Here is a 13,422-nt window from a genome sequence, read left to right as displayed (position 1 = left end):
GCTTGAGCCCAGGAGTTTGAGGTTGCTGTAAGCCAGGCTGACGCCACGGCACTCACTCTAGCCCGAAAACAAAAGCGAGACTCTGTCTCAAAAAAAAAAGAACAATTCTACCAAATCAAAATATATAATTGTTATTAATCTTTGTACCTGTAGCTTCTGAAATTCTTCTCTTTCTTGTCTTGATTCTTCAGATTTCCTCTTTCTGTCTTCTTCTTGTTGAAGCTGGTGAGCCAGTTCTAGACCACTAGAACACTGTACTCCATCCATGCCTGTTAGATATTTTTAATGTTCAAGATGAAATAACCGCTACAATCAAAGCTTATTAGTTAATACATATTTTTAAGAGTAAATGCTATTATTTGTCATTTATTTATGACCGTAATGTCATGGAACCAAGTACAAATCTAGCAAAACTCAAAACTGTTTCTGTAAAGAATAACCTCCATATAAATAACAACTAATGTTCACTGAGGGTTTAAGCTATGACATTTTCCTTAATTATCTCATTTTATCTTCACGACAACCCTATGAAGTGGGTATTATTATTTGCTGAGGAAATCAGAATTTAAAGAGGTTAAGTAACACCCTTCATTGATGCTTCTTAACACAACTAAGGCAGATTGATTTTTCAAAGAAATACTAGGGGAGAAAATGAAAATAATAGAGAGCATAAAAATATATGCTTACAAAGTACAGGTGTTAGATAACTTAATTACAGTTTGTACCCAAACAAATGGTACAACTTTGCAACATCTTGCCCTGCTTCCTCTCTACCCAGTGCTCCCCAGATCCATTAGTCAGTGGCTTCTGGCCAGTACCTTGTCTCCCTAACTCCACAACCTGATGGCTAAATTATGTTACTAAATATTCTTTCTTTCCGTACAAGCCTCTCAACAACTGCTTCATCTTTCTATTTGGTCCCCCCTTCCATGCCTGGGGATATACAATTCACAAGTGATTTTTAGTATACCCTGACGCTATCTACGGTGATTTACAGACCATATCTTTCTCACATTACCCACTATTGGCTTATAGCATGATAGATGTGTCCATACAAAGCCTATCATAAAGAGTGAGAATTATCAGATATTCAGCTTCAAAAGGGTTATCTATCCTTCCACAGTACTCTCTTGCAATCTTGTCCAAAGGAAGATAACTCATCAGCTGGAACAGTCAGTAGAAAACCAACAGAATAGAGAACTATTCTCATCTATGGGTTAGGCTGAGTTGGCAGGTAATGCTGTCCATGGAGATCACTGATACTGGTAGTAGGATCATTGATACTGGACTCTAAAGATCCCTGCATTAATAGGAGCTATCTGTGTACCTTCAAAAACTATAATAGGGTGGAACACAATTGGTTTCTCTCAGGGTCCACTTTATATTTTCTTTCAGTGGGTTTGTAAAACTCACATAGGATCTTTCCGCTTCTAAGGCATCATAATGATTAATTATTCAATGCCACTATTAGAAAACATATGGGAGAACGGAAACTTTTATAAGAGTCACTAAAAAACCAGTAAGTAATTTTGGAAGCTGGAGCAAGCAGCTAGAAATGCACTGAAAGACATTTTGGTTATATAGCTCATATTCATTTTAAAATTGTATGTGCCACACAGCAGTTTCCAGTTTAACAATTTTTGCTGACCAAATGCTAAATTCAATTACTTCTAGCTGCTGAAGGTATGGCCTCAACTTGTAAATGTAACACTTTTAAAATTGAATAATATTTAAAATCATTATCTTAAATGTTTGTACCCTCTAAATATTGGTGCTCTGGGGCAAAACCCAGGATGCACAGTCCTGGTTTGGATGCTGGTCAAATAGTTTATCCCTTACAACTTTTCTGTGAAACAATTTCTAAAGAAAAAGTTGCAACTAGATAAGAAACAGATTCATTTTTAAATAGTATGGCTTTTTTTTCCTCTATCATGAATCTAAAAATTAGTGTTGTGTCCTAAAAAGTAGAAATTAAATCACAACACATTCATCTTTAAACATATAAACATACCTTGTCGAAAGGCGCTTTCTTCTAAATGCAAGTCAACATGTTCCTGGAGAATATGGTAATTTGTACATATGAGCCCACACATAGGGCAGTCATAGAGCGGTTGATCACAGTCTGTATAAGAGACATAATAAAGATTTTATTTTTTAAACTTTTATATTATTTCACTCCATATCGAAAATTATCTACAACCAATTAACCTTATATAAATATGAGCTCTTTATAGTTGGATTTAAAAGTTACTTCTCCATGTCTAGGGTCAAGATGGAAGATGGAACATAGCACAAACCTCTCTTATCATTCAAAAAAAAAAGAAATATTAATAATAAACATTCAGATCTGTAGTCAAAACAAGAAAAGTAGGAAGGAAAACCAAAATGGAAAGTAGGAGCCAGTTTGGCTTTGGGTTTTTAGAGCTAAATTCTCAGCACCCACCAAAATGAGTGGTGGTAGGGTGCTAAACTTTAACATCCAGCATAAAGCTGAGATTTTAGACCACACTGACTACCTCAGATCAGAGATTAAAGAGCTGTATCTATCAGATAGCACTATAAGCAGATAGGTCCAGGTTGCCAATAGCAGAAGCAGCAGAACCTCTGCAAGACCAAGGCGTAGCAGAAAACAGGCACAGAAGAGGAACACAGAATTGTGCATGTACACAGATTGAAAGCATTGAGCAATCCATACTAACAGGCCTTCTCTGGAAGTGGAGACTGAAAAGCCAAGATGAAGGAACCATGAAACTGCTTCACTGGGAGGAATCATGAGAGAAAACTCCCATGACAGATGAATACTAAAATTTGAATTGCAAAACACAGTGGGAGGGCTAATACCATGAAAACAGTCCCAAAATCCACAAACTGAATAAGTCACTTGTGAAGAAATGGAGCTAACAGTAATTTATAAAGGATTGTAAAATAAGTATGTTCCAAATCGTCACTGAAATAAAGGAGGAACTGAATCTTTGAAACCAGGACAGAAAGCCATGAAACAGAAACAGAAAGGTAAAAAATCAGAAATATTAAAAATCAATGATATAATCATTGAAATAAAAAATTTAATGGCAAAACTCAAGAGAAAATGAAGTATTTAAAAGTATTCTGAAAATATTTCTAAAAGCAGCACTAAGAGATAAAGGTAAATGGCTTCCATAAGTAATGCTGCAGGACATAAGAGAGGACTTTCAGCCAGTTCTCTACCAAAAAATGCCTCAAAGTTGGCCAAGGAGGCCTTTGTTCATCTCTTCGATCATCACAGTGCTGCAAGCCAATCCCTCCATCTCTTCTAGTTTGAAGCGATCACCAACCTTCCTCAACAGTGAACCATTGCACCTCACATTCCTGTATACTTTCTTTACCACTAGAAGTCTAAGTTTCATAGATTAGCCATTATCATTCAATGGTGTCATCCAGGGCTGACTTAACCACCAACACTGTTCTGGGACAATTAATCCATTCTAATTGGTTATTGGCTGTGTCTTAACAGTCTTTAAATATTTGAAGTACATCCACAAATCTGACCCAACCTATCACCCCTCCCAAATTCCCAAGGCCTACTACCTCATCCTCCAGAAATCACAGTCTATTATCAGTCAACGTCTTTATATCCACAATCTTTCTCTAAATATTCACTTAACCTTCTTGCCTTAACTGAAATCTGGTTGGACCATGAGATCCCATTTTTCCTATTGCCCCCTACACACAGGCAATTATTCTGTCATAATTCAGGGTCCTAGAAGTAGAAAAAATATCCTCATTTGTTCCATTTCATCACTATCAAATCAGGTTTTTTCCTGCCTTTTTGAAAGCTTCATCTTTTTATTAGTGCATGTTACCAGAATATATAGCATCCCATACCTTTCTCAGTGGCTAATATTTTCTTAAATCCTAAATACTTCCTTTCATTTACTACAGATTTTAGACCTGGATCAAAATCTTCTTTTTTTAGCCCTTATACTATCATCATTCTTAGCAACTTCAATATCCATAGGGATGGTTCTTTGCATTCACTTCCAATAATCTTGTCCTTCACACTAATTTAGCCACTGAAGGGCATAATCATAACCTTGATTCGTCAACACCAATAACTGAATCACTTTTGAAATCTCAAACATCCCTCTTCTAACTACCTATCCTTCCACCTCATTTCTTTTAATTTCACCACTCTAAAATCTTTGCCCTAATTAAAACCACCAATATAGAATATAAAGGCCTATTTTTTTGTCATTCATCACCTCTCTCATGTTTTTATTTATTAGATTCCATGCATCCTCTAAATAATCATTCCTTTAAACTACTTGTAAACTCACCTAATCTATCTGTTGTAACTAAAAGTTGGTTAAATCTAGCTATCTGCCTATTTCACTTCTATACCTCTAATGACAACCAGGTCTTTTTTGACACAACTAAATATATGGACTCATACGACTACCATAAGCCACACCTGACATCAGTTTACTGAGAAACTTACAGGAAACAGTTTATCAGTAGAATGTGTCTGGCATTCCTCATCAATGGGAATCTTTGCAGCAGTCCATAAAATTTCCATTATTAGCAGATAATAAAATCATCTACTTAGAACACTCAAGGTAATCAATGGACAACTATTAAAATTACTAAGGGTTGAACAAGACTAGATATCTTAGCTATATAAAAAAAACCTGATAATGCCTCTATAAACCTGCAAAAGTTAAGAGGAAAACAATCTAATTTACAAAAGCAATACAAACTATAAACTATACAGGGATAAAACTAACACAAATGTACAATGAAATCCAACACAAAATTTTACTGAGGAATTAAAAAAGATGGCCTGAATTTAGAGGTATACCTTGATCTAATTTCAAACAAAATTACAACAGAATTTTCATGAAACTTGACAAAATAGTTCTAAAACTCAAACGCCAAATGAGAAGATCTAAGTTGACAATGAAAATGAAGAACGAGGGACGTACTATCCTATCTGATGTTGATGACATGTTACAAAATTATAATTTTTAAAATGGTATGGTAATAAGAAAACAATAGCCAAGCAAATAAAGCAGAACTAAAAGACTTACCCATATAAATATGAAAACTTGATAAAAGACAAAGTATTATCAATCAGTGGTAAACCTGGTCCATACAGGAAAAAACTAGAAATTTGTTTTTTAGTTCACATAATACACACAGTACACACAATACACACACAAACACACACAAGCCAGATGGAGTAAAAAAGAAATGTGAAGAAAAGAATATAAAACATTACAATTTTTAGAATAAGAGAATACCTTTTTGATGTCAGGGTACAGAATACTTTTTTAGACAATATATAGAAAGCAAACATAAACCAAATTTAAATCCTGCACAAAATTAAAGGATAATCAATAGTCTATGGCATATAGCCGAAGTCATGGATTAGTACTGAGAATATATTTAAAAAGCAACTGAGGAAGACAACCCAACAGAAAATTAGACAACATAAATACAGTTGGAAAATGCACATAACTTAACAGAAACATACATAAAAAATATAGAATTCTACTTCACAATAGAGGAAATTAAAATAACTATGTGAAAAAGATATTAATTTCGCTAAAAATCAGGGAAATGCATTAAAAAAGAATCCACATACTGACTTTATACATTTTGCAAAAATTCAAATGAATCGTAGATCTAAACGTAAAATGCAAAACTATCAAACTTTTATTTAAAAGTTGGCAATAAGTTTTTAGATACACCAAAAGCATAATCCATGAAAGAAGCAATTAAGCTGCACTTCATTAAAATTAAAAACTTCTATTCCACAAAAGTCACTGTTTAAGACAATGAAAAGATAACTCACAGAATGGGAGAAAATACTTGCAAAATACTTTTCTGATAAAGAAATTGTATTCAAAATAAACAAAGAATTCTTAAAGCTCAAAAATAAGAAAAAAATATAAGATCCCAAATGTATATACACCGATAACAGAGCCTCAAAATACATAAAGCAAAAAACCTTACAGAGTTTAAAGGAAAAACAGATAAATTTACAGTTATAATCAGGGATTTCAACAATCTCTTCTCAAAAATTGGTAGAACTACTAGTCAGTATTAGACAGAAAATCAGCAAGGATATATATAATCTGAACACAAACAATAGGAGCTAATTGACATATGTAGAACACTCCACCCAACGAAGCATAATACACTCTTTTTTAAGTGCCCATAAAACATATACCAAGACAGACCATATCATGAACCATAAAACGTGCCTCAACAAATTTAAGAAAACAGATATCATATAGAGTGTGCTCTCTAATCATAATGGAGTCAAACTGGAACTCAATAAAGAGTCCAGGACAGTCCAGATGCCATTGAACTGGTGGAAATAAAAAGAATATGCTCTGGAAACTGGAAAGGTTTCAAAATTACTCTCAATATAGCTGAAATATCTTATATCTGCATCGAAATTCTTTCTCATAATTGTATTTTTATATTGCAATAATGGCAAATGAACAATGTTACAGACATAAAATGGAGAATGCAGTAATCTGATTTACAAAGCAACTTTTAGCACTAGATATTAAATTGAAACTACTGTTGCTTACAATAATTTATAATAAAATGAACACTTTACCTTCTAATGGATTGTCTAAAAGATTGGCATGCTTTGTTTTCACGTGAGTTTCCATATCTTGACTACATTCCTCTATTTTTCCACAGAATGGACATTCGGGAGGACTGTACACTGTTTCATAAATTGATCCTTTTCTTTCAGTTAGGCCAGACTGTTCTTCCTTACTTTTCAGGAATTTTCTAGATTCAGTTAAGTTCTCTGCATAAAAGGCTTCATGTTTTAAAGTGCTATCCTTAGGCAGGCTTTGAGCTGAATTTTTCAGATGATTAGATGCACAAGCTAAATGAATACTTGAATTAACTTCTGTTCTACACTGTAGGGTGTTGCCCTTTTCATGATCTGAAGTTCCATATTGTATTGCATTTATCCTCTCAAAGTTTCTTTCCAGTGTATTCTGCTCAAAATGAGCAGTTTCAATATGAAAACACATTTCATCATAATTCACACCTGACAACTTGCAAAATGGACACACAACTTCATTTTCCATGTGAACAATTAGTAAGTGAGCCTTCATGTCCGATTCTGAGGATACTGTTTCACCACAAATATCACAGGAAAGCATGGTATGACAGGTAGCTAGAAAAGAACACAACATTATTTTAAGTTTCAAAGAATTGAATAAAAATTCATTTCATAAAATGATTTGAGACATTTAGTATTTAATGCTAGGTTATTTTCATGAAGCAATTTTCAGTGTATTTACTGTTCCTCACATATACAAAGTTATTTATAAATCTCAACCAAAATTTCAGGTTTATGGCTTCAAATAAAGGCAATAATAATGTAAACAAATAATTTTAAAAATAAAATATTTCAAAAAGTGTGTCTGGTCCAAGGTGAAGAAAAAGTAACATTTAAAAAATTGTCCAGGTAAGATAAGTCCAGTAAAAGAAAACAAAGAGAAGAAACCTGTTTATCAACTGATGTATCTAAATACAGAACACTAAAGTTGATTATAATGGTGATGGTAAATAAACACATCTCTGATAATAGGAGTTAACACTTAAACAGCTTTATATGTACAAAATTAATTTAAGTACCATTGTTAGAGTAACAAATTAGGAGACAGGGCTGAGACTCTACACAGAGGCTTGCAGATTGGGTGCAGGTGTTAACCCTCAAGCAGAAGCTAATTAGAGGGGCTGATAACCACAGACAAGAACCGACTTCAACTGGCTTCTCAGCTATCTCTGCCACCTTACATGAACTTTGGCTAATTACAGTATCATTTACATCGTGATTTCAAAATTTCTCTGCCCTTGAAATCACCATAACAGTTCCCAAACACCCATATAAGTATGAAAATGGGAGAGAACTAATCCTAGAAATTACTATCGAAATTTTTAGTAAAAGCCAACCCCTTGGTCTTGAATATTCCTCCCCTCAGGTAGTACAACTACAAAAAAATCTAAAATCACTTCCTCCCAGTACGGCTGCTCTCTTTCCTGCCTGCTCTCCCCACTGAGAGTATACTTTTGTTTTCAACAAAAAGCTTTCTTTGCTTGGCTTACACGATATGTCCCGAAATTCTCCCAACGTTCACAAAACCTGGAAGAACCTCCACTCGGAGGCAGGTAACACTACTATCATTCTACAAAAAGGGAAACCTTGGCTCAGGTAGGTCACCACAGTCAGAAAACAGTGGAAGCCAAAATACTAACCCAGTCAGCTCCATATCCTGCACTCTCACCCCAAAGTAAAAAAGCGGAGGCGGCATGGTAGAAAAGAGCACTTATTCCAGTGTTGAAAGAACTGGGTTAAAATCTCAGGTTTCATCATTTTTTATAAGACATCCCATCTCTTCGAGGCTCAATCAGTAAAACGAGTTATACTAGATCAGTGGTCACTTTTAGATTTTATGGACTAAGGAAGTACTGCCTGCTGACACAAAGGTAATGTTACGAAATAATTTTTAAAAAGCAATCAACCGCCACCACCTTCCTACTACACACCGTCGTTCAGCTAAGGATCATTTAAAGACAAACAGGAAAAGAAAAATAATGACACTAGTCCCTTCGTTTAAATAAATTTACCTTTACAAGACCTCCCTACATTGTCTTCATGTTTCTCGTTTCTCTCCAGATAAGTGTTAGAGGGAAGTTCTCCCGACACCCCGTCCCCAGCGGGGAATAACGTCACGCCCAGAGTTTCTCCTCTTCCGGTGGCTTGGACACGGCCAAATACAGAAGGATACACTTGGATATGGACTCAGAAGAAACGGGAGAGACACATAAGAAGCCCGGTGGCAGGTACCGCGCTGGGTACGTGCCGGGGGAGGCGGTAAGGGCCGGAATGCCACTAGGCCGAGTCTGCGCCAACGGCCAGAGCCAAAACTCAAAACCTGCCCACACACTAACTAGGTCAAAGCTTTAGGCGGGGGAATAAGGGATGCAACCGTCAGTTCTTACCCGCCCGGAAAGGAAGCAGCTGCCACACTGACTCCACTCGGCTTCTTCTTCGGTCCTCGCCGGAAGAAGAGTGAGTGCGCGGCGTCCGATACCTCTCCCAGCCAGGCCCTCCCAATAACCAGAGAGTCACAGTTAACAGAGAAAAGAATCAGGGACTCCAGGAAATCTTACGCCGTAGTACCGCATTCAAAAAAGCACTTCCTTGGTCTTCCGGAAAGGAAGGAATCCCAGCATGCCCCGCTCCGATCTCAGATGTAGTGCATTCTGGGAGACGTAGTCATTTTTACATCCCTCCCATTCCCATTTTTTTCTCCTCCCATCTGGGTTCCAATTCCTGATTTGCTCCGAGAGAAAAGTAGCTCTGAGGTCTTGAAGACTCAATCTGAGTGAGCTCATAGGGCGGGTCCCATGGCAAGCACGAGTCTACCTTACTGTGTCTAGGGCCTCCTTAATAGCACTCTCTATTCTATTAATAGTATTAATAAAGTGTTTATAATTCAGGGGTATCAAATTACAAACTATACTCCGCAGATGGAGGATAAGTAAGATAGGTTCTTTCCTTGCAGTTACAAGATCACAAATATCTTATTTTTGTCATTCAGCCCTTATTTAGTTCAACAAATATTTAAAGAGTGCTTATTAGAAAGGCATTCTGTTTGGAAAAGGACCTGCCACAGTAGTACACAAAATCCATGACATTTGAAGCTGATATTCTTATGAGGTGGAGAAAATAAAAAGTAAATGAACAGATCGTAATAAGTGCTATGAAGAAAATAAAACTGGATTATAAAGATATTAATGTTAGGAAAGGTTTCTCTGACGAGGTGAGTGTGCTGATGAAGAAACCTTGCACCAACAGGAGGAAGAGCATTTCAGAGAGAGGAAATATCAAGAACAAAGGCCTAAGGCTGGAGCAAAAAGCAAACTTTGTGACCAGAGCATAATGTGGTAGGGGGAACAGATTACAAAATGAGGTCAGAGTTATAGATAGGGACCAAATCATGTATGACCTGGTAGAAAGCTATTAGGATATTTAAATAGGAGGATGACATGATCTGATGATAAACAGTATATTTTTAAAAATTATTCTGGAGGTTTGTGGTTTAACATGGCAGGTTGAACATGTACATTTATATTCCCTTGCCTTTCAAAATCTACTAATATGATAGTAGGAGAATAAAAATAACAAAAACAATGAAGAGCTAAAGAGATTCTTACAAAACTTTGAAAGCTAAAAAAAGGATAAATGAGTAATAATTAGCTAAGAACAGAAGTCAACAAAAAACAAGTCAATTCATACCTCCCCAAAATCTGGAAGTGTTTAGAAATTAAAGGCACGATACTTCTGAAGAGGTTGAACTTTGGGACTGAAAAAAGAAACATTATGTTGAAAGTCTTAATAAGGAGCACTTAGAACCCCACCTCCAGATTTCCTTTGTCACCAGTGTGACGGTTAATTTTTGGTATTAACTTGATTGGATTGAGGGACGCCTAGATGGCTGGTGAAGCTTTGTTTCTGGGTGTATCTCTGAGGTTGTTTCCAGAGAAGACTGACGTATGAGTCAGTGAACTGACAGAGAAAGACCTGCCCACAGTTTGGGAGGACACCATCTATTAATAATTGGGGGTCCTGCTGAGACAAACTGATGAAAAAAGGGTGATTCTCTCTCTCTTCTCTCTCTCTCTTCCAGAGTAGGACACCTTTTCTCTTCCTTCCCTTGGACATCAGACTCCAGGTTCTTTAGTTTTAGATGCTGAGACTTGCACCAGTGGCCTCCTGGGGGCTATCACCTTCAGCCTCTGACTGGGGCCTGCGCCCTCAACTTCCCTGGTTCTGAGGCTTCTGGATTGAGCCATATTACCAGCTTCTCTGGTGCTCCAGCTTCCAGATGGCCTATCATTAGACTTGTCCACCTCTGTGATTATGTGTCAATTCCCAAATAAATTTCCTCTCATATATCGTGTAAGTTATGTCTCTCTGGAGAACGCTGACTGGTAAAACTAGGTTGTTATGTGACTCATCTTTTCTGTCCAGACAGAAGGCTACAGATTTAGTTCATGAAGAAAATGAACCAGAAAGGCTATGAATCCAGAAATGAATAGCTAAGAGTAGGGTCAAGGTGCTGGACTGAAATGGGAAATGGGGAAAGTTAAATACTGAATCATGAACCCTCTAACCCTTTCCCCATCACATTCTGATGTCTGATTTGTGCCCCCAAGGCAGGAGATTAGAAAATTCCTCTGCAGAGAAGTTGATTGTCCCAAGAGAAATAAGCTACAGATGTCAACTTTTAGGAAGTTCTGCAATAGAACAGCGAGGTCTCCATTTTACCACTCTATAGGGAGGCCACTAACTGACAAATAAACAACCCCCACTGATACACAGCTTGCGGTATGTTTCTTTAGTGTCTTACTCTAAAATAAGAATGAATACATGGACTATCAGGCATTTGAGTACATCCTATGGCAGGTAAGATGGAAACCAAAAACAAAAAAGGGAACTCTGAGGAAACAAAGAAAGGAGGAGAAAAAAGTTCAATGGAAACTACAATTAATATCCTCAGAGAGATAAGAATCAAAAATAGGAAATAGTTCTTGGGATTAAAAAATATAATCACAGATTTTAAAATACATATGTCATTAGCGGGCTGAAAGATAAAGCCCAAGAAATTTCTCAGAAAACAGATCAAAAAGAACGAGGGATGAAAAAGAGGCGAAAAAAATCAAATGATAAATTTGTGTTCCACATCCAACCAATAAGAGATACAGAAAGAAATAACAGCAAAAACAGTGGAAAATTCATTACCAAAGAAATGATACTGAAGATATTTTTCCCAAAACATTACTTCTCATCCATTCTAAGTTCCCACCAAAATGAGGGAGGAAGCAAATAAAGTGTAAGATACGGAATTCAAGAAGCTCCTCCAAAATGAGGGAGAACAGAAAGAAAATGAAGGAAGGAAGGAATAGAACAAAGAGAGGGAGGAAAGAAGCAATTCACAGATCACTTTATGTTTATGACCTTCCTGAGAGAAATATACCCTGTGGTAAGCAGAATAGTGGCTCTCAAAGATGCTCATGGCCCAATTTACCTGTGAACATTACCTGTGAAAATGTTACCTTACATGGCAAAAGGGAATTTACAGATATGATTAAGTTAAGGATCTTGATGGGGAGATTGTTTAGGTTAGTATACTTAACCACAAGGGTCCTTATAAGAGGGAGATAGGAGGTTCATTGTCAGAGATGTGACAACAGAAGCATAAGTCAGAGTGATGCAATTGTTGGAAGGGGGCCACAAGCCAAGGAATGCGGACAGCTTTGAGGAACTAGAGAAAGCAAGGAAACGGATTCTCCCCTAGAGCCTCCAAAAGGAACGCAGCCTTGCTGATACCTTGATTTTAGCCCAGTGAGACCTAGTTTTGGACTTATGATTTCTAAAACTGTAAGATAATAAATTTGTGTTGTTTTAAGCCAATAAGTGTGTGATGATTTATTAAAGCAGCAATAGGAAACTACTACACATCTCTTGTAGTGTGTTTAAGGATGAATTAATGATTAGTATGTAGAAAACCACACTAATGACAGAAAACAGGCAATTATTAAATTTAGAACAATAAAAAACTACACAAGGAAGAAAATATACCATGAAATGTAGCTCTGACCACTATTTATGTAACATTATTTATGTAAATATTAAATATTGATTTAACCAAAATAATTTTGATAGAGCTCTACTGGAGGCTGTGAGATGAGGAAGTAGGTATAAAGAGTGTGTGTGTGCACGTGTGTTGTGAGGCTAGTGTGGTAAATTCTCATCTTATATAAAAGGATAACAATAGATAACGTCTATGATTTTTAAAAATGAAGAAATAGCATTATAAGTATATGATTTAAAATTTTTATTTAGAAAAGAGATACCAATAAGAAATACCTAAACTAGTTGAAAATGGTCACTTCTGGGAAGTGGCATTGAGGATGGTCAGGAGGGAAATGTTAATTTTCATGACAAACTTATGGGACTCTTTAAATGATATACTTGTATTATTTGATTAAAATAAAAATTTAATTTGAAATTATTCTGCCTTCTAGGCAGAAAATAGATTGTAAAGGAGTCAAGGTGGATACAGATTGCTCAGTTAGGATACTACTGCAGTTTATGAAAGAAATGGTGGATGGTTGGAAGAGGTGTCGGTAAAGATAAACTAAGCAAAGATGAGGGCTATTTTAGAGCTAGAACCAAAAGACAGGAAGCACTGTTAAGGGAAATATAAGGATGACTCCTAAGTTTTTTAGCTGGAGCTTATGGCTCCATGGTAGTATGATTATAGAGATAGAGAAGCCTGAGAAACGAACAGAATGGGATGGGCAGGGATGGGATGGAATCAAGAAACCTTTTTGGTT

The 13,422-nt window shown here is 36.3% G+C and overlaps 1 protein-coding gene across 2 annotated transcripts in view; it reads right to left on the bottom strand.

Annotated features, from left to right (window-relative positions):
- The window catches only part of ZUFSP (zinc finger with UFM1-specific peptidase domain), an 18,642-nt gene extending 9,463 nt beyond the window's left edge, over nt 1–9,179 (bottom strand). Inside the window, exons 1-4 of one of the 2 annotated variants that reach the window (XM_012650131.1) lie at nt 9,019–9,179; nt 6,611–7,186; nt 2,012–2,122; nt 148–269 (exon numbers count right to left, since the gene is read on the bottom strand). In XM_012650131.1, the coding sequence (XP_012505585.1) occupies nt 148–269; nt 2,012–2,122; nt 6,611–7,172 (795 nt within the window). In that variant the 5' untranslated portion in view covers nt 7,173–7,186; nt 9,019–9,179. Of the gene's footprint in view, nt 1–147; nt 270–2,011; nt 2,123–6,610; nt 7,187–8,643; nt 8,705–9,018 lie in introns of those variants that run through there. The other variant, XM_012650132.1, reaches the window with a different exon arrangement.
- Between the last annotated feature and the right edge of the window lie 4,243 nt (nt 9,180–13,422).

This window comes from Propithecus coquereli, unplaced genomic scaffold (assembly GCF_000956105.1).
Source record: "Propithecus coquereli isolate 6110/MARCELLA unplaced genomic scaffold, Pcoq_1.0 Scaffold313, whole genome shotgun sequence".
Taxonomy (NCBI): domain Eukaryota; kingdom Metazoa; phylum Chordata; class Mammalia; order Primates; family Indriidae; genus Propithecus; species Propithecus coquereli.
This window is presented reverse-complemented; position numbering and strand designations above follow the sequence as displayed.